This window comes from Carassius carassius, chromosome 30, assembly GCF_963082965.1.
Source record: "Carassius carassius chromosome 30, fCarCar2.1, whole genome shotgun sequence".
NCBI lineage: Eukaryota > Metazoa > Chordata > Actinopteri > Cypriniformes > Cyprinidae > Carassius > Carassius carassius.
Window position 1 is genome coordinate 1,354,960 of NC_081784.1, and position 22,785 is coordinate 1,377,744.

Consider the following 22,785-nt stretch of genomic DNA (forward strand, 5'->3'; position numbering starts at 1 on the left):
CACACTGTGTATACTGTACCATCATACTGCACAGCCCTCATATGAACTCACCTGACAGGTCAAGTAAACGTGTGTGTACACATTTGTTTCTGGTAGGATCTGTAGGGTGTTCATTCTCACTTCTGCAGTTCTTCATCCTGGTTCCTGGAGGAATGTGGAACTCGAAAATCTCCTCATGAAATCATAAAAGCAACCCCATATTAGATCAGTCACAATTATGACCGGAAAAAACGTTACGTAACGGTCATCCTCTGTAAGAGCGGGGTCATATGGAAGACTCGCTTCTCATAGCTGTACCCATCACGGGGCACAAATAAACTGGATTTACAAATTGATTAACCTTGAGAAGTAGGTTTAGACAATTTAGACAACTTTACAGATCACTCAAAGGGTCATATTATGCGATTTCAAGTTTTCCTTTCTAAACTAGATAATCAACATCAAACAATTTAAACAATTATTGTTGATGTAATTTATTTAGTATTTTAAATTATTTATTAGAAAAACAATTATATATTACTTTTAACATATATATTTTATATATAATCAATGTTTATTTATTTTACATGTATGAGTATATATAAAATGAGCTTTTATTATTTTTAGAATTATGTATTTTACTATATATTTTATTTGTTTTTCAGTTGAGCTAAAGTTTAAGGAAATCCACTTAAAATGACAACTTGTTTTAGAAATAACTTTTCAATAGATACCTGATTTTTCCAAGTCAGTAAATAGTCCTGTTAAATAATCATGATCTCAATATTGACCAAAATCATGGTTAGAAATATTTTCATATTCGAGCAGCCCAATGGAATATATTTAATTTTAGTTAAAAAGTATGATGTTTACATTTCTTTGAAACTGTTTTACTGTACTTGCAAACTAAGGGTTGAGTTGTCTTCTGCATGCTGCTGATGGAGCTTTAACTTTTCTTTTAATGTTTAATGTTCATGTACAAAACACTACAAGCAAAAACAAGATCTGCTTTTCGACCTTTTTGCAATAGCAGAAGGAAATTGACACTTCTGCAAACCCACTGTACTTATTCTGCGACTGACTTAAGTTAACAATGCCGACACTAACATGTGTGACTTCCTTTGCTACATGCGTGTCTGAGCTATGGAAATGAAGTGAGAATCTTTTACAGTGTTTCCCACAGACTTACACTTTGTGGCGGCATTAATATGTGTATAATAAATTCATTCTCTGCCAGCAGGACGCGCTTAAAGCAGGAAAAATGGGAGATTTTCCCTGTAACGGCTGTACACAAAGCAGCATTCTGCTCAAAAACGCTGCTTTCAGACATTACATGCAAGATGAAATGAAAATGACTCAAATTTTCTGAAGACAGTCGGTTTCTTTCAGAAATACAGTGATATAAAAACACCTGCACCGGGTTTTGATTTTGAAACGTGCAGTGCTTATGTTTATTCAACAAAGTCAAAGCCTTTTTGAAAATCAATTTGTGGTGGTCAGTTTTGATATTGTGGTGCGCCGCGTAAATATAAAACCATGTCTGCATTTGTGATCGGAGAAACGACAAACAACAAGCTTTACTCTACACCAGCGGTTCTCAATTCCAGTTCTCACATGTCTCTCTTTAACACACCTGATTCAGATAATCAGCTCATTAGAAGTGAGCTGTGTGCATGAACTGTGTTCCCATTGACATGGTCCCTACACAGTGTTCATTGATCTCTATTCCTTGAGCAGGTGAATCTGTTGAAGTTTACCTCACTTCAGAACATTCATTCACGGATCTGCGCTGCGCAACATCTTCACACACAAAGAATATTCTCACACACACATCATATACTTCTAAATACAAAAAGATTTGGTTGATGTTGGTCGAAAAGCTTCCCACATTGTGAAGTAGACGTGGAGGCATGTTTAAACGAGGTGTTTTAGGGTGGTGTGGACGAGTCTAAACTTTTATAAAGAATATCTCTTTGGGTTTAATACTTTAGTCTTTGCAACTTTACAGATATTTTTCATACACCAAGAGTTTGTAACACTCCAATGAGAATGGAACAATTAATTTCATATGACCCTTTTAAAATTGAAATGCTAAAATTGCTAAAACTGAAACTAAAATTTAAATAAAAAAGTAGAAATATATATAACAAAACAAAAGCACATTGCAAAATGAAACAAACAAAAATGAAATGTAAAAATAAAAGCTAATTTAAAATCTTATTAAATACTCCAATGTTACATAATTCTAAAGAACACTCATTACATGGCTTTTTTTTTTTTTAGATGAGCAGCTATCTTGTCAGAGGTTGTTAAAAGACATTTGAGTTTGAATGATGTTGTTTATTTGAGAAATGTGTGTCTGTGCATCAAATGAATTTCCATCAATATCATCTGTTTCCATCCAGAGGATTTATTGAGAAGCCTAGCTCTTGGGTCACATGAAATTTGGGAAATTTTGATCCGTTGTGACATTTTGGAAAATACTGTAAATAAGACTTGAGAAGGACAGCAGAGTCTGAATCATTACAGTCATCAGATTACTCCTGCATTCAACGTCAAATACTAGATAGTAGGTACTACATTTGATTTGAAATTTGCTTATATCCTACTACTTATTGCGTGTTGTACACACACCAGGGATAAAAATGAACTTTTTTTGTCCACCGGCTGGGTGAAACAGTATGCTATTGTTAGGCCATCCTTAAAAATATTTTGGTTTGCAGTAACAGTAATTTTTTTTAAAAAAAGGGTCGGTAGGTCGGTCTATTTTTTTTTTTTTCAAGTTTCAATGTAAAAAAAAAAAGTATATTTTTGTGATGGTGATGACGTCGGTATGAATTTAAACAAATTAGCATATCGTGACGTCACTGACTGGGTCTCCAACCCGTGCCTTCGGGCGCATCATTGCAAACCTCATTTTGATGCAGGCTATATAGACCACAAACAAATTGAAACCTTTGTCAAAAACATGTTTATTGCATGAATTTCAGGTGAGAAAAAAATGAGGTACTGTTTTACTTGCATTCACCGCTACGTATCAATGCAACCTACAAATGAGAGAACGTTTACTTTGCTTTCTTGGGTTGTCACTTTTGTGAAAAACATCCTGTTTGATTTGAGTGACGAGTGTTCATTGAATACAACCCGAATTCCCGAAAAGTTGGGACATTTTTTAAATTTTAATAAAATGAAAACTAAAAGACTTTCAAATCACATGAGCCAATATTTTATTCACAATAGAACACAGATAACATAGCAAATGTTTTAACTGAGAAAGTTTACAATTTTATGCACAAAATGAGCTCATTTCAATTTTGATTTCTGCTACAGGTCTCAAAATAGTTGGGACGGGGCATGTTTACCATGGTGTAGCATCTCCTTTTCTTTTCAAAACAGTTTGAAGACGTCTGGGCATTGAGGCTATGAGTTGCTGGAGTTTTGCTGTTGGAATTTGGTCCCATTCTTGCCTTATATAGATTTCCAGCTGCTGAAGAGTTCGTGGTCGTCTTTGACGTATTTTTCGTTTAATGATGCGCCAAATGTTCTCTATAGGTGAAAGATCTGGACTGCAGGCAGGCCAGGTTAGCACCCGGACTCTTCTACGACGAAGCCATGCTGTTGTTATAGCTGCAGTATGTGGTTTTGCATTGTCCTGCTGAAATAAACAAGGCCTTCCCTGAAATAGACGTTGTTTGGAGGGAAGCATATGTTGCTCTAAAACCTTTATATACCTTTCAGCATTCACAGAGCCTTCCAAAACATGCAAGCTGCCCATACCGTATGCACTTATGCACCCCCATACCATCAGAGATGCTGGCTTTTGAACTGAACGCTGATAACATGCTGGAAGGTCTCCCTCCTCTTTAGCCCGGAGGACACGGCGTCCGTGATTTCCAACAAGAATGTCAAATTTGAACTCGTCTGACCATAAAACACTATTCCACTTTGAAATAGTCCATTTTAAATGAGCCTTGGCCCACAGGACACGACGGCGCTTCTGGACCATGTTCACATATGGCTTCCTTTTTGCATGATAGAGCTTTAGTTGGCATCTGCTGATGGCACGGCGGATTGTGTTTACCGACAGTGGTTTCTGAAAGTATTCCTGGGCCCATTTAGTAATGTCATTGACACAATCATGCCGATGAGTGATGCAGTGTCGTCTGAGAGCCCGAAGACCACGGGCATCCAATAAAGGTCTCCGGCCTTGTCCCTTACGCACAGAGATTTCTCCAGTTTCTCTGAATCTTTTGATGATGTTATGCACTGTAGATGATGAGATTTGCAAAGCCTTTGCAATTTGACGTTGAGGAACATTGTTTTTAAAGATTGGAGAGCCTCTGCCCATCTTTACTTCTGAGAGACTCTGCTTCTCTAAGACAAAGCTTTTATAGCTAATCATGTTACAGACCTGATATCAATTAACTTAATTAATCACTAGATGTTCTCCCAGCTGAATCTTTTCAAAACTGCTTGCTTTTTTAGCCATTTGTTGCCCCCGTGCCAACTTTTTTGAGACCTGTAGCAGGCATTAAATTTTAAATGAGCTAATTAAGTGGATAAAACAGTTTAAACATTTGCTACGTTATCTATGTTCTATTGTGAATAAAATATTGGCTCATGTGATTTGAAATTCCTTTAGTTTTCATTTTATTAAAATTAAAAAAACGTCCCAACTTTTCCGGAATTCGGGTTGTAATATATAGAATTTTATTTATTTATTTTCAGATTCCAGATTTTCAAATAGTATCTCAGACAAATATTGTCCTCCTAACAAACCATACATCGATGGGAAGATTATTTATCATCTATTGTACATATCAATGCAACCTACAAATGAGAGAACGTTTACTTTGCTTTCTTGGGTTGTCACTTTTGTGAAAAAAAATCCTGTTTGATTTGAGTGACGAGTGTTCATTGAATCGATTGTAAAATCGATTTTGTATGTCTAAAGTTTTATACGGCAAATAACACCAAATATAGGTAAATCCATGGACAACAGGCAGGAGGAATGTAAATATTCAATATATTGGTGAAGACCAATATTTCTGATGATTTATTGGCGTGAAGTTACGCGCAAAATGACAAACAGGAGTGCAACATTTTCGAAAAACAATAAGCAGAGTGGACTGCCATAATGCAAAACATTTACTGCAGGCTTCAACATTTACAATTACTGCAGGCTTCACCAAAAAAATCGCATAGGCGATTTTCTTAGGCTATCAAAAAAAATATTTTTTCGAATATTCGTCGAATTTAAAATAAAAATCCACATTCGAATGCGCATATGAATTTTAGGTGTGCATTAAGGAAGCTGCCTTATCAGCCCCGGTACGTGTTCAATTCCATCTCGCCATGCACAGCTGTGTCTACACAACTTTCAAAGGCGGACGAGCTCGACACTGTATCTGCTTTCTCATCTTTCACCTCGTGTACGCGCACGAGATGCGATGACAATATATGTGGCATTGCATTATAAGGTTATGTTAGCCTATCCAGTTGAAGCCACTTAAAAAAAAAAAAATCAATGTGGAGAAGATCTTGTTTACATCAAAACTGAAACCAAACCGTTCACACAGAATGCATATTTTGCGCATCTCATGTTTTTAAAATGAAAAAATGTATCCTGTGTGACTGGTTTTCCGCCCTTTTTATTTATTTAACAATGCATGCATACATGATGCTGTTTTGTTTATAGTTCTTTAAGCAACTTAATTAATAATAATTGGTTCATAAACATTATTTTAAATATTATGTTTTTTTCACAGTCATGTATTCTAATGCTTTGAATAAACATGCAGTAATATTTTGCTGGATGCGCTATCTTGAGCCTCAGAAGAGAAGCAAAAAGCTTTTCTTCACCCTAACTGAAATTATGCATTTAAAATTCAAATAGCCTACAATTCGAATTTTGATCATATTTAAGTAAAAAAAAAAATTAGAATTGAGTTTTTTCAGCTATTTTGACAGCCCTAGGCGATTCAAGCCCGAAACTGTATGAGACTGAATACCGGCTGAATTCACATTTCTGTTGTAAAAAGAGAAACACTGTGCAGAAGTATTATTTGCTGTTATGCGTGTTTGTCCGAAGCTGCAGTTGCTGTGTGACGCCTGTTCAAGAAAAAAAAAACCTGGACGCGCTCCGAGAGAAGGTCGTTAAAATCATATTCTTATTTTCGTTTTCGAAACTTGGGTTGGTTGATTCGTTGAATCCTTGATTCGTGCAATAGATTTTCGAACATAAAGTGACAGTCGACACGGTCACGGTTTTAGACTAGAGAGAAGGGATGGGAAAGATCTGGGCACAGTTTTTCCAGAACTTTGTGCCAAGTTAAAGCGGTGTCGAGCTGTTTTAATGAATTTTTTTTAGATGTATTATGGTGCCCGAACCCGTATGACTTTGAACAGTGACCGCGAACATTTAGTTTACTGCAGCCGCAGCCATCATTACCAAGCGCGAACCGTTGACTCTGACAGTGAGTGAGAGTATGAGACGAAGCGAACGCACAGGACACAGTGTGACATCCGTGTAAACACAGATGACGTCCATTTGTATGTAGGCCAAGGCAATTTATATATTTACAATACTTACTTAAATATAATTACTAGTATTTTATTGCGTTTGTATTAGTTATTTGAAGAGTAAAAAAAAAATTGGTCGGTCTTAACGCAAATTTACAATCGGCAAGTCGGTCGGACTAAAAGCAAAAAAAATAAATAAATTGAGTCGGTGCTAAATTGACAGGGTCGGTCGGGTTATGGCAAACAAGAATATTTTTAAGGATGGCCATATTTACGCACCACGGTGGCCGGTAGGTGAAGCGAGTTTACCCGCCACAACACAAAATCACCCGCAATTGGCTGGTGGCGGGTGCTAACTTCCATCCCGGCTTCATAACCATAGTCCATGGTTTATTTGTGTATATTTTAATGCTCTAATTTTTGTTGATAATTTGTCTCCAGGGTTTCAGATTAGGCTGGTTAGCTTTAGTAGTCAGACTCTGGTGCTAAATGTAAGTACTTGTTTTACAGAGCTCTTAGAAGAGTTAAAAGTACATTTCCCTTTCTGTTATTTGTGATGTCATGGCTCATGTTACTGTAGTTACTGTAGTGAGGGTTTGAGACTGTTCTAGTGGAGAGCCATTCACTGTTGACTTAATTTTCCTGCATCTCCTGAGTGATTTGTCACATGACATTTTCAGCTCAAGTGATTGGTTCAAAAATCTGTATCTGGAACTGAGTTTCTCTATTAGCAAAGGTCAGTGATAGTAACAGATCCCTGTGAGGAGAGGAACTCTGCATCCCTTAATCTGTTTGCTCAGATTGTTTTGATTCTGCATGAACTTCTCTCTCACTTAAAATATTTAAAGCTGCATCCTCCTTGCCTTCATGTTTCTCTGTCCTTCTGTTTAATTTTTGTTTTCCTGTCATGTTCATCTTCTGTTCGTCTCATCCCGTCTGTCTCTTTTTCTCCTGTGTCCCGTGTTTCCAGCCTCTCACTGTCCATTGAGTTCCTCACCATCATCATCTGCTCTGATTCAGATAGTGGGACCCTGATTGTCTGGTGAGTGTCTGAAGCTTGTATAAGGTCATGACCTCTGCCACCTTCAATAACCCTGCCTTGAAACCTTTTTACTTATTTAACAAAAGTGTATTGACACTTGATTAAAGTGAGTTCAACTTTTCAAATAGGCTGATGCTTGTGGTCTGCGACTTGCCTTTTTGGGATATTTCAGAATATTTTAAGGGAACAGTTTGTCTAAAAATACTAATTCTGTCATGGTTTACTCCCCTTTGTGTGTATTTATTTATGTTGGATTGAAATGTGTCAAATTCTTGACTGATTTTGTGTTTAATCATCTTTCTACATTATGTATGTATGCATGTATTTATTTATTTATTTCCCTTTTTTATTTCTGAGATGAAATTTGACCCTTGCCAATTTCTTGATGGGTTTAATAAGATTTTATAAGATTTATAAATGATTTATTTATTTGTTTGCTTGTTTATTGTTGTTTAAATATTTTCTTCATTAAGCTATTTTTGGGTTGAAATATGAATCTTGACAAGTTCTCGATAGGTTTCATGAAATTAATACATTTTGTTTATTTGTTGGGTGAGAGAAATATAACCCAGGCATGTTCTTGGACAGGTTTTGTGGGATTTATCCATTTAGCAAGGGATGGTATGTGATTTGAGGCACAGCCACAGCTTCTTTTAAGTGAAAATTATTATGAGGGGTCATTTGAGGTGACTGAGCATGAAAACTAGGAAGTGTTTTGGTTTTGTACAGAGCTGTTGAAACGGGTCTAGTCTGTAGGAAACTAGTCACTGACTTGAATCATTGAAGTTTTAGACATAATTTAACAGTATTTTCATAGATGATTGATAATTTCTACCACAACATTTCCTTAATAATGCAGAGAATAGAAAATACAAGATAAAATGCCAAAAAAAAGTGCTGTTTTTATGCACATTTTCTTTGTTTTCATCCGGAAGAAGGAGGCGGGAACCGGCGGACAATCAAAATGAAACTTTAATTATTCAAAACAAACACAAAACAGCGCACCAGCCCCTCACGGACGACTGATGCGCACAAAATAAAAACCAAAACACAACTAAAAGCCCAGGCCTGGTCCTCTCTCGTCCTTCACTGTCGTCGCTCCAGTTTTATATCCTTCCATCTCCTACGTGGGACTCGAGACTGGTGGTGGGTCGCAGGTGCCACTGATTTGCCCAATCATTGCCGGCCTCACTCCTTGTTCCCACGTCCCTCGGCCCCGCCCCACTCGCCACATATGTATTTTTTTACATTTTGGGTTAAGTTGTGACCATTCATGGAAATCTTGACAGATTTCATGTGATTATTATCTATAATAATATGGATGTATCCCGCAAAATCTGCCAAGAATTATTCAAGGCTCATGTTTCAACCCAGTATTTAAAATAAATAATCATAATGACAATGAATGAAGAAAAATATTTATTTATTTATGTTGTTTTATTACTTTTTATTTTGGCTATAATGTAATGTGAGGGACAGCCACACTCATGTAGATGCAGCAGCTTGTGTAGATTTCTCTGCATCGGTCCTCTTTCTCACTCGCTCATGTGAGTGGAAGTTGCTCCATGTAATGTGATTATTCTGTGTCTGTTCCAGTAAATGGAGAAACAGAGACGTCTTTGGGTGTTTTGAGCGCTCACTGGTCGACTGAATAGAAGGAAAGTGTCACTGATCAAAACTGGTCAAAAGGCTATGCGTTACTCGTTTCGATACGTTTGTGTAGAAATATAACACATTCACAAAGAACATATTTCAAACGATTTTATTGCTGGTTTGATGTACTTCTAAAGTTCACAATGCAAAGCTCCCTTGCAACTGCATTTTTCTTGGTGTTTTCTCAATTAAATCAGCCCTATTATTACTATCATTCAAAATGATATGTTTGATCAGACTCCTGAGTGTCCTGACTCGCCCTGTGCTAGAAACGGTGTGCAAACATGTAGTTCATCAGTGAAATCGCCTTGATTACAGAAATGTATTTTATTGTTTTCTTCTGATTTCAGCTCAGTCTTCAGTGCTTGGAGAGTTTTCTGTGCACGTTTCACTGTGTGCGACAGCTCAGTGACCCGAGAGCAAAGGATGCGCTCAAATTCTGGTAAGCTGTCTTCTTTTTTATGTTTCAGTTTACAGACCAAAAAATTGTGAAAATATTTTTTTCATTTGATCACGACTGTCAAGCAGAATTTTGAATAACATCTTTGTTGTTTTTACTCACTGCATCTTTGTCAGATATTTTAAACGCAGATCACAGTTCGTGATCAGTGTTTTTTTGTGTAATTTACTCAATTACAGATCAGCCCTCAGTCAGTTGAACCTTGTTAAAGGAGCATTTCACCTGTGGGAACATTGATCTTCATTTAAAGTGGGTCATATATGTAGTCTAAATCTATTAAAATTTTCGAATTTGGTGCCTTTTTGACCGAGTTATAACAGAAAGTAACTTTAGGGCTCATTTGTATGGAAAACCACAACTCCCAAAATGCAACACATTTGCAAAGCTCCACAAGCCACTCCCACTCCCAAGACATTGAGGACACAGTTAGCGATGTATGGTATTTACGTGCCACAGTAGTAAACAATGCCACAGTAAGCTTTTTGTGCATTAAAAACGGTACTGCACAAACAGTTTACAGTTGACGTTACGTAACTTATTAACCGGGAATCATTTCGTGATAATAATGCTTGAAGAAATGGTGTACATTTCACGAAATGAATAATAAATAAAATTGAAACACTTAACGTTACTTTACAGTTAGACGTCCATTTGTCCCTGCAGGCTTCGGCTGGCGTTTCCAGTTTACCTTCGGAATTCTGAAATATGTCTCCAGGGCGCCTCTGTCCATATGCGGGGAGAAACTAGGATGGTTCACAACGCAAACATCCGTGTCCTTGTCTGCCTCAGACATTTCTTAGAGGAGAAATTGGCATCTTTGAAATTCTTGGCAGCAGACGGACTCTAGTTCTGTGTCTGTAGGCGCACAACGAGAGCACAGGCATCACCAGTCCGCACCAGCTCGAGCACGCCCGGGCTCCTCGGACGCGACAGGCAGGTCTCCGGCCTCGGCTGCAGCCGCCGCCTCCTGTTCCTCCTCTGCGCTATATTGTGGCTCGTATAGATAGCCACGAACATCTGTTTCGAGCAACAGACTTTGAAAATCCTCTTCTTCCGTATCTTGAGTTGTTTCTCCAGCCATTCTCGTAAATCTGACTCCATAAGCGCTTGTTAGCTTAGCTACATAGCTTCCAAACAAGATGGCGGATTTTCATTTTCGTTTCTGTAAGTTTAGTCCCACCCTCTGATCTGTAATAGGCCTGTAGGGTGAGTGGGTCCCACCCCCTGGAATAATAATAAGCTAGTGTCTGTAGTCTCTACACTTTTCAATGAATTTTGACTTCCTGCTTATTATGACGCAAAATGACGATTTTTACGTCATAATAAGCAGGAAGTAAAACACTTAAATCCTTATTTCTCCCATCTCAGGGAAAAATAAAGGAAAAATCCATGATCATTATAATATATGACTGGGTTTCTAACAATACAAAGCTAAATGCAAATGGGTGAAGTGATCCTTTAAGACAAACTAAAATCATGGCAAGCAGTGACTAGAGCTCATGTTAATTAGCATTGTGTTGAGAGAAGCTGATTGTTTGAGGCAGTGATAAAAGGCTTTCTTTGTCTGGCCCAGTGGCTACATGCCGTGTGCTCAATTAAGTGCGTTTTCTCAGCTCCTAATCTTGATCTCATGATCATGTGCAGTTCCTGGGACTTTAGCTGAAACACAGGAACTGGCAAAAGCTACAACCCGTCTGATGTGAATGCATATGAAACCCTTTGACCCTTTCAAATCTTTTATCTGCTTTGAGTGAGATAATGAAGTAATTAATTTGTTAAAGCAATAGTTCAACTAGAAATTAAAACTGGTCTGATTTATTCACACCTTTTGTTGTCACAAACTTGTCTGATTTCCTTAGTTTCCGTGGAGATATTGAATCATTTTTTGTGGCAAACTGGGACAGGGAGACACTGGTGGGAGTGGGAGTGCAGTAAACGTGCAGTGTTTAATAAGTATATTAGACCACCACCCAGCGTTTGTGCCACAGCTGCCCTAAACTAACAGTATTGCTGATTACCAAAATAAGTTTTTATGTTTCAGTAATGGTAAATTCACAATAGGGTTTCTGATGCTAAAATATTATTATTGTTGGGATTTAATGGATTCAAAGGTAGATCACACAAACTTCAAATGAAAAGCAGGTCTTTGGGAACAACTAAGAAACTATTTGGAAGTCAATAACAACAGAGATTTTGTAAAAGTACATAAAAACAATTGCAGCAAGAATGCAAGCTGTAATCAAGGCCAAAGGCGGCCATACAAAAAAACAAACAAAACAACAAAAAAAATATATATATATATATATTAGGGGTGTAACGGTACGCAAAAATCACGGTTCGGTACGTACCTCAGTTTTAAAGTCACGGTTTGATTCATTTTCGGTACAGTAAGGGAAAGAAATGCAAACATTAAACTGCAGGTTGTTTATTACTATACACTTTTTAAAAATATTTTTTAATAAAATATATATAAACTAAAAAAAGAACAAGAAATAAAATACTGCTGCAAAGTTCTCCACTAAATAAAATACTCTGTCTCAAACCAATATCATATAATAAAATATAATGAAAAATATAAATAAATAACTATGATTACAGTGCAGAATTACCAATCCCATCTTGTAGGCCTGCTTCACAAGAATCGTGCCTGACGCGGCGCTGGCGCGCTGCTGCTGCTGCTGTAGGTGACATAGAGGGAGACCGCCGACAGACCTGGCTCTTGTCTTCATGACAACAATATCTATACTTCATGTTGAGCATAAATATAAAGCCTACTGATAAAGGACACCGTCAACAGTATTGACTGATTATTAATTTATTTTTTAAATTACATTTATATCTGAATTTGTCAACCTATAGACTTTCAAACATCAAAGTGTCATGAATTAATATGTATTTGTGTACAAAATGACATATAAACATATTTTCCTATTCTATTTTGCCTGGAAACGCTTCCAACACGCTTGCGTGTCGCGTGAAAAATAGGTGTCGGTTCTATTTCTAGCATGCAAGCGTCTCACGCAGGCAGTCTGCATCTAACCTGTTAACATGGGAGCCGAATTAAAAACTGAGACGCTTGCGCCACGCATCCAGTGTGTCGCCGGCCTATCAGCTGCAGGGCGGGATTTGCGCTGAACGCGGAGACTTCCGCCACTTAATATGTTTGTTTGGAAACACGAAAATGTACCTATGTTCCGCAAACTAAATATTGCATTTGGTCATTCGGTACACACGTGCACCGTACCGAAAGCCCTGTACCAAAACGGTGCGGTACGAATACACGTACTGTTACACCCCTAATATATATATATATATACACACACACACACACACACGTTTTTGTTTATAATGAGTGAATAAAGATTGTGTTGTTTCAGTTTGTAATTTTTTTTCAGTTTGTAGTGTAATTTTTTTTTTTGTTTTAAACAAGTTAACAAGTAAACAAGTCCTAATATATTTTCTTTTCTTTTCTTTTTTTGACCGGTGGTCAAATAAATTTAAGCACTGTATTTGAAAAGCAACTTCTTAGTGTTTCATTGTCTTTATATTAGCCTGTTTTAAGAAAAGAAGAAAAAGATAACTACTGGAAATAAACTATATTAATAACTAATATACTGTACTGTCCATTATGGAAGCCCGTTTCCACCATGGGGTGAAAGAAACATTTATATATTTTTTTTTCTCACACAGTTCAGATTTTAGCTCAGAAATGCTAGTTCACATCTTTTGATATAAATTCAGAATTGTGAGATAGGAACATGTAATTCTGAGGAAAAATGTTGCAATCATTTAATTATTTATTTAATCCCGTGTCGGAAACAAGCTTTCATAATCTTTTTGTCCAATGTGAAAATATTACTTGGAAAAAAATTACTAAGTAATTAATATTTCTTAATTTTGATTTTGACCAGGGTAAGACACCTCAGTAACACTTCACAAGTTTTCATTTGTTAACATTAGTAAGCTACATTAGCATGAACTAACACTAAGATGCTTTAGAAGTATTTCTCAATGTTAATTTAAACTGTAGTACATTATTACAATGAAGTTGTGTCTGAGCTGACATGAAATAACAATGACCAGTTATATTTTTAACTAATGTTAGTTTTATAGCATTAATGTTAATGTTCTGTCATCATTTGCTCATAATAATAATGATAATAATACATTTTATTTGTAATGTGCTTTTCTTAAACCCAAAGTGCTACAGTAATAAAGTAATAAATAAAATAAAAAAACACCAAAAGCAATACAACAATTCATTAGAGAAACACAGTCTTGAATAAATGTGACTTAATCAACTTTTTAAAATCACCCAATGTTGGTGCATTTCTGACGTGCAGAGGAAGTACATTCCATAGCTTAGGGGCTTTATATGAAAAGGCTCTTTCCCCCATGGTCTTTAGCTTACATGATGGCTGGTGAAGTGAAAGAGAGTTAGTAGAGCGAAGAGAGCATGATGGAATATAAGGATTGATGAGATCACAAAGATACTCAGGTGCAGTCCCATGAAGTGCCTAGTATGTTAAAATAAGAATTTTAAAATCAATTCTCGCATTTACGGGAAGCCAGTGTAATTGTGAAAGAACCGGTGTAATGTGTTCACGAGAAGAAGTACAAGTGAGCACACGAGTGGCAGAATTCTGTATATACTGAAGCTTGCTCAACGATTTAGCTGGAAGGCCAGAGAACAAGGCATTACAATAATCTAACCTAGTTGTTATGAAGGCATGTATAAGCCTTTCTGTGTCTGCAAAAGAGAGAAAAGGTCTAAGTCGAGCTATGTTGCTCAGGTGGAAAAATGCAGTTTTAGAGATGTGTTTTATGTGTGCTTCAAATGATAGTTGTGGATCAAAAATGACACCAAGATTTCGCACCTGTGAAGTGGGGATTACCGTGCAGGAATCAACAATCAAACTGATCTGCTCGGTCTTACGTGTGGCTGCCACTGTACCAATCCGCATCAGTTCAGTTTTGGAGCCATTCAGCTTCAGGAAGTTGTTATGCATCCAGATACTGATCTATTCTAAACAACCACGCAAAGCTATTAATGAGCAATGGACATCAGGACTAGTGGTGATGTAAATCTCCATATCATCCGCATAGCAGTGATACCCAAGACCATGTTTCCTAATGATCTGCCCAAGTGGAAGCATATAAATGTTAAATATTATTGGACCCAATACTGAACCCTGAGGAACTCCCTGTCGAACAGGCACGGTATCTGATTTATAGTTACCCAAGCCAACAAACTGGGCATGATTCGTTAAATAAGACCGAAACCAATTGAGGACAGCTCCAGAAAGACCCAACCAATTTTCCAGCCTGTCAAGCAGAAGAGAGTGACATATAGTGTCAAAAGCAGCACTGAGGTCTAACAAGACCAAAATACTGCATGCACCGGAATACGCCGTGATAAGAAGATCATTTACGACCCTAATTAAAGCAGTTTCAGTACTATGCCCTCTTCTGAACCCAGATTGAAAAGGTTCAAAGAGACTGTTCAGAGCTAGGTGATTATTTAACTGAACAGCCACAAGACGCTCAAGAACTTTAGCCAAGAATGGGAGGTTAGAAATCGGCCTGTAATTGGATAAATCAGATACATCACAACCAGTCTTCTTAGGGACTGGTGTAATGGCAGCTATTTTTAGTTCTGGAGGAACAATTCCAGAAGTCAATGACAAGTTCACAATTGAAGTCATAAAAGGGCAGATTGATGCAAGGCAGTTCATAATGACCAAGCAGGGAACCGGATCTAAAATACTGGTTGTAGAGTGTTGTTCCAAACCCAACTGACTTGGGTCCATTTCTAAAATCTGGTGTACTCATTTAAAGAAATACAAGCATGGTTGTGCAAAATAAGAAAAAATGGTTGGCAGAGGGGTAAGATTAGTTTTTGCATAATAGGATTGTTTAAGCATCTGGAAAATGGCTGGTTCACCGTCTAAGCTCTACTACAAAACCACCCCCAGACCTGACCAGAAGTTTGCTTCCCAGCCTGCCCCTGTGCGACCATGTGACATCACATGCTTTCATGTGATGCACTGATCAACTCAAAATCTGGAAAGCTTCCCTCTGAAATTCCAATTTAATGAAATTTACGGAGCAGGACAGAAAATTCAGTCACTAGTGAAGTGTGGAGGCATGCGGACGCAGGCTTTTTGTTGCGTTTTATGCAGAGACGTTACTACGAGCATGAGTGGAATATGTATGTGGCTGAAACACTGCAGAAGATGGAGATTTTGAGATCCACTGCGGTCTGCTTATAGGAGGTACTGTAGATTATTGTAGATTTTAAAGGAGGCGTGTCTTTAAAGCTCCGTCGGGGTGTGTTTATGATGCGTGTGCTGGAGCTGCTCTGATGTAAAGGGAACGTGTTTCAATTTCTGCTAAAATTGTGTATTTGAGCATTGAGTCTGTGTGTTTTTAGAGGAGCCAGGATGGCCATATGAAATAACCACACGGACTATTTTTGGAAAATTCTTCACTCTTTTTTATATATATATATACACACACACACACACAATTTACATTTATATATAAAAATAATTATTTATATTTATGGTTTAATGTTTGACAATGAGACAAATTTAGAAATTAAAATGTACCCTTGTACTGTAAAATAAAATAATATATTTTTTTATTATATTATCTTAAATACACTTTTATTTAACTGTGAAATATATATTAATATTTGATGTTTATTATAAAAATAATACAATTAATTTTTTTAATACAAATGTATTATTATTGTTAATAGTAGTAATAATAATAGTAATATTTGGCCTGGATTTTTATTACATTTCTTTGTAGAAAATTAGCAATCGTCCTTAATGTCTTTAAAGAAATTAGGTTAAATCAATGTCTGGGAATTGTTACGCTTATTGTGACCGTTTGTTCTGCTTTGTGTGGTTTTGTGAAGTGAGACGGCTGAAATCCTGTGGTGGATGGAAAAACTGTTTGATGTGATACAGTACGCTGCAGCAGTGTCTAATGTCAGGATCTGCTGTCCGTGTCCATGCAGCCTAACATCATACCATAACATACATTTCACTGAGCAAGTTTGATTGGTTCGCTGCATTATTAAAATGAACGAGAGAGTGGGGTCAAAAGGGCTGCCAGCATCTGAGATATTGCGATGCTGATCCAGTAATTTTTCTTTAGCAGATTTTCTTGTATATTAAATCAGTTTATATAGAGGTACTTATTGGACGTGAAACCACCTGAGCAGTTTCACTTGTTTTATTTTCTTGTTGATTTATACAAAAAGAGAACTGCAATGTATGTGAAACTAAAGCAGAGCTCTAGCAGATGATTTACATGTATTCATGCTCTCGATTTCTCACCTCCATCAGCTCGGACATGAGTGGGGCCAGTAACACCCTGGCACGGGAGTTCCTGACCGATGTGCACCAGTTGTGTAGTGCGGTGGCCCAACAGGCCGAGGTTGAGGAGGAGAGTCACATGGTGGCACTGGGAGAGTATCTGGTGCGTGGACGCGGGTTCCTGCTCCTCAGCACCCTGGACTCTGTCATTGACCAGGTCAGTCAGAGAAGCTTCATTTGAAGATATTTTACCCCTATAAACCCTACTAAAGCATATTGATTATCAACATGTCACACACAATCTACTCCATGCCTTGTGTCGTCTGATTTGATAGTTTGTTTAATAAGTAAAAGGTATTTAAGTATAATTGTGCAAATGTCCACTTTCAGCTCGTGGTTCACGTGTTTTTTTGCTGTCAATTCTTTACTGATTTTTTATAAAGTAAATGTAAGAAAACTTTGAAATTGTTAGTAATATTTCCTGATGAAGCTGCTCAGCTTTACTTGATTCTCCACTAATCATTTTAGAAAAATCAGTTATCATCAGGCTTTAGAGAAGCGTTTATTTGTTCATCTCTCAATCATCATTGTCTTGCATTGCATTATATGATTTGATCATTTCAATATCACCTTAGTAAGACATATTATTGGAGATATAAATTGACGACTGATATTTGTTATTTTATTTAAGTATCTGCCGTAGTATTATAAAGATCTCATTGATTTAAATTAAATAATATTTTTCTGGCCATATAAATATCATCATCTCCACTAATGAAATGAAACTGTGGTGTTTCCTCCTTGAAAATGAGCTCCATATTCTAACTGTTTTATATTAACTTTTGTAGATTTTATTTTCATTAAACTGTTCAATATAACAATAGATTATTTTATGTGTCGGACTTTACAGGGTTAAAGCAGTACACAAGTGTTCCTGTAGCTCAACTGGTAGAGCATTGCGTTAGCAAGCGCAAGGTTGGGGGTTTGAATCCCAGGGAACACATGATAGTAAAATATTGTTAGCCTGATTGAAATGTAAGTCGCTTTGGATAAAAGCGTCTGCTAAATGCATAAATTTAAATGTACAGTTTTTAATTTAAATTTATAGCAGTACACATGAGATTTTGTTATCTACACATGTGATAGACATAGAAGCAAGGGTAGTGCAAAAAATACAGTGCAGAATGTGGAGGGAAATGACAATTGGTTTATTTTATCCCATGTTTTCCTTCAGACCCCTCTCTACTGCCTCTGCTTCAGTTTATCTCTTTGAAGTGAGAGGCCTTATGAATCATGTCTGGAGTGGTTCTTACTCACAGGACATGGACCTTTTCTCTGAACTCGGCACTGCTTAACTATCAAAATCCATTGTCTGTGTGTTTGCATTGTGGTGGGTCAATATGGCTCCCTAGCCACTTTTCTAATTATCATAAGGGTATGCTGTCAGATACTTGTTTACCTGGGGTCACAAAGCTCTGTGGCACGCAGTCCCCTGTATTTGCTTTTAATTCACATGTGTCAGGGTGCTTTCACTTCTCCTTGTGAGGAATGCTTTCTTGTTCAGGGTGGAGCCAGTATTTAGAGGCTTGCTGTCATACCTCATGTCCAGCCAATCCTGCATTTTGTTGTCTGCGATTGTCTATCTTTTGCGTGGCTCTGGAAACTAGTTTGCCAAGAGAGGAAGGGCACCATGAAGCAGATGTGAGATAAATAATCTGCTTCTAGGTGGTCATCAACACAAGGAGACTGTTTTTTGATTAGATTTGCAGGGACTGAGTGAAGAATTCAGTTCAAATCAAGAATTAACTTCCCTTTTACTTAGGAGTTGACCTGTCGGGAAGAGCTGCTTACACTCTTGTTGTCTCTGCTACCTCTGGTCTGGAAGATTCCTGTTCAGGAGGAGAAAGCCCCAGGTGAGTCACTTCATTTTATAAAGCCCTTTAATAATGCATGCTTTTAACAGTCTTAATTTTTAAGAATGCACTGGAGGTATACTGTAACCCACCTTGAACCATTAATTAAATAATTATGTGCTAATATTAAATGACATTCTGGGATTGCATTTAGTTGGAAAGATGATATACCTTTACACAATTTGTTTATAATGGCAGTGATCTTACAAGGACGCCATACATTTTTAAGTAGCTGCCTGCAGGAACAAGTGAAACCATGAGATGGCATGTATTATGTAACATTATGGTTAAAGGATGATGGAAAGAATAATACTTATAATACTTTTAATTGATCTTGAGGCCTAAGGTATTTAGTGCAGGCATGCTAATCTTTTCCAGCAGCTGCTTTCCACATTGTTGAGTTATTAGTTTCCATAATTGTTTTGTAAACGGACCTTTCTAGGTCATCATGACTTGACAGTTAGTATAACTGGTTGATGCTAGTCAGGACAATCATTTTAATCAATTTAAATTTCCTACTCTGCTTTTTTGACTTTAGATTTCACCCTGCCTTCACTACTAGAGGTTTTTCTATGCCAAGAGGGAAGGACCATCCCACAAAAGGCAGGGCAAGATAGATGTGATGAGCAGAACTCTGGGAAGCATTTATCTGGCTCCTGGAAGTCATGTCGTTCACGTAGAACAGCTCAGCGGTACTCAGTGAGGGATGCACGCAAATCTGAGCTTTCCACATCAGATTCTGAAGCCAATTCGGATGATAAGACCACAAATACTGGGAGCAAACATCGCAGATTCCACAGTTCAGCTGTTCGTGTTAGTTGCCAGCTTCACCAGTCCAACAATCCATTACAGCCAGCATTGCAGCTTCCCACTCTTGATGCCATGAGCACCACTGAGCCTTCCCAACCTCACAGACTGTTTGGATCTCACATTTTAGATCCTAACATGCTAACAGACCCCACCACTCTCTCCATCTTCAACCGCATGAAGAACTCGCCTTTTGACCTTTGCCATGTCCTACTCTCTCTTCTTGAAAAAGTCTGCAAATTTGACATGACCATCAATCATAACCCAAGCTTGGCAGTCAGTGTTGTACCCACGCTCACAGAGATACTCACAGACTTTGGTGACTGCTGTGGTCCTGTTGGTGGTGGTAGAGGTGGGATCGATGAGCTAGCTGGAGGCTGGACTGAGGAGCCAGTTGCACTTGTTCAAAGGATGCTTTTACGCACAATTCTGCACTTGATGTTTGTAGATGTGGGTCAAAATGAGACACTTCCTGATAATCTGCGTCGAAGCTTGACTGACCTCTTTAGAGCAACTTTAAAGATTCGTACCTGTTTAGAAAGGCAAGCTGACCCTTTTGCACCAAGGCCAAAGAAGACTCAAGAGGAGATACAAGAGGATTTTTCCTTTTCAAAGAACCGTCACCGGGCCTTGCTACTGCCAGAACTCTTGGAGGGTGTCCTCCAGTTACTACTAGGCTGTTTACAGGTCTGTGCTCCAAACCCTTTCTTTTTCGGTCAGTCTCTTGAGTTAGTTCATGAATTTGTCCAATACCGTGGCTTGGAGCTCTTCGAAGCAACAGCTCTCCGCCTTGAGGCCTTAGCAGAATCTCGAGATTCAGAAGTCAGCAGTGAGGCATCAGAGCGTCTTCGTTGTCTGATAGCTGATGTACTTAAGATAATCAGTGCGGTCAAGAGGGCCAAGTCAGAGCAGCTACACCAGTCTGTTTGTGCACGTCGTCGACATCGTCACTGCGAATACTCCAACTTTTTGCACCATCACCGTGACCTCTCAGGACTGCCGGTATCCGCTTTCAAGCAAGCAGCCCAATGTAATCCTTTTGAGGAGATCTCAGAGGGTCATGAAGGAGAAGTGCGGTACCCCGAACGCTGTTGTTGCCTTGCAGCTTGCACCCACCAATGTTTGCGCCTTTTTCAGCGCTTGTCACCCTCAGGTCCTGCTGTGCTGCAGGTATTGGCAGGTGTGCAAACTGTTGGCATCTGTTGCTGCATGGATCCAAGGTCCATAATTGGACCAATGCTCCAGGCATTTCAGGCTCCAGGACTTCGGAGCTACCAGTCCCATGTGTTGAGTGTCCTTAGTAGACTAGTCTTAGAACAGCTTGGAGGTGGTCAACCTTCCCAAAAGGCCAAGCATGCCTCCTGCAATATTTGCACTTTGGATAGTAGCCAGTTACCTGGCCTTGAAGAGACTTTGCAGGTCTATGGACCTAAGAAAGAATCAAACTTATCCACGTCCCCGTCTCCCTCTTATCGTTCCCAAGGTATTCTGCCCAGTGGAGGAGCTGAAGACATGCTATGGAAGTGGGATGCTTTAGAGGCCTATCAAGAAATTGTGTTTGGGGAAGACTGGCATTTGAGTCAACAAATTGCCAGTCATGTATGTCAGTTGACTTTACGAGGCAATGCAGTAGTGCAATGGCAACTCTACACTCATATTTTTAACCCAGTACTTCAGCGGGGTGTGGAATTAACCCATCATGCCCAGCAACTTGGTGTTTCAACTACTTGTAGCCAAGTCTGCAGTTACCATACCCATTGCTTCCCGGTTGAAGTACTACTGGTTTATCTTCAAACTTTGCCTGCTCTGCTTAAGTCAAGGTATGACCATGTTTTTTCTCTCTCTTACTCCTCTAATTCATTGGTTCCCAACCTGGGGTCCGCGCCCCCCTCAGGGGTGCGCCAGAGTTCACAGGGGGGGCGCGGGAGCGGATATGCTTTGAGGTGAATAAAGATGCATAAAATGTTCTACTAATAATATTATATAAAAATATTTTTTCAAAGTTTTTAAAAAAATCATATGCTAATAATGCCGATTTCAATTACAATTTCGTTATTTCAAATGTAGGCGCGTTGCGCGTGGCAAGCGCGCGCATAATGTAAGAGATGCCGGCGCGACCACAACAGTGCCCAACATCAATTGGCAAACATAATCCAAGCGGAACGAAACTGCTCGTTATTGTGTGGTTGACGGACCGTTTATCAGATTTACTGTAGTAACACTAACTGCAACCATGAAAGTTTGGCAGGAATAGTAGGCTATAATGCCTTCAAGTAACATTACGTCGGTTTTATTTTGACATTATGAATACAATTGCTGCCCTCAAATGTTATTAAGAAATAAAATAAACCTTGGTTTATAACCACTACAATATTTAATTTTTTCCAAGAAGCTGTTTGTTTTGTATTATATTATATTTGTTTTATATACTCATAAGAAGAATCAATTACAGCTCCAGAATTACTCAAAGTAAAAAATATCACACTTTATTATGTTAGTTTTAATTTAAAAAAAAAGAAATCAGGGAAATTTCTCTGGCATTTCTTTCTTTTTGCTGTATCAAAAATGTACTGAGCCGTACCGTGACACAAGTGTATCGTATCGAACCGAACCGTGAATTTTGTGAACCGTAACACCCTGTTACAATATATATATTAGTGCTTGGAAAAAAATTTGCATCCAAAATAAAAGTTTGTGTTTGCATAATATATGTGTGTGAACTGTTTTAATTCGTTTGTATATAAATACACGCATATGCATGTATTAATTTAAAATTTTTTGCATGTATATACTGTATATACATTTATACATAATTTATATTATATATAAATATAAATAATTTATATATAAATAAATAAAAATATAAAATATATACATGCATATGTGTGTATTTATATATACAAAATAATTATACACAGTACACACATATATATTATGCAAACACAAACTTTTATTTTGGATGCAATTAATTTTTTTCCCAGCACTAATATATATATATATATATATATATATATATATATATGGGGGGGGGGGGGTCACGGATTGTTAAATATGTACATGGGGGGGCCCCAAGGAAAAAGG

General features: G+C 37.8%; 1 protein-coding gene across 6 annotated transcripts in view; it reads left to right on the forward strand.

Moving 5' to 3' along the window:
• Positions 1-22,785, forward strand: part of LOC132110378 (lysosomal-trafficking regulator-like) — an 89,920-nt gene that overhangs the window by 14,806 nt on the left and 52,329 nt on the right. For 5 of the 6 annotated variants that reach the window (XM_059516934.1, XM_059516929.1, XM_059516928.1 and 2 more), the window contains exons 2-5: positions 9,547-9,638; positions 17,015-17,201; positions 18,807-18,897; positions 19,436-21,524. In XM_059516934.1, the coding sequence (XP_059372917.1) occupies positions 9,547-9,638; positions 17,015-17,201; positions 18,807-18,897; positions 19,436-21,524 (2,459 nt within the window). Of the gene's footprint in view, positions 1-7,471; positions 7,544-9,546; positions 9,639-17,014; positions 17,202-18,806; positions 18,898-19,435; positions 21,525-22,785 lie in introns of those variants that run through there. The other variant, XM_059516933.1, reaches the window with a different exon arrangement.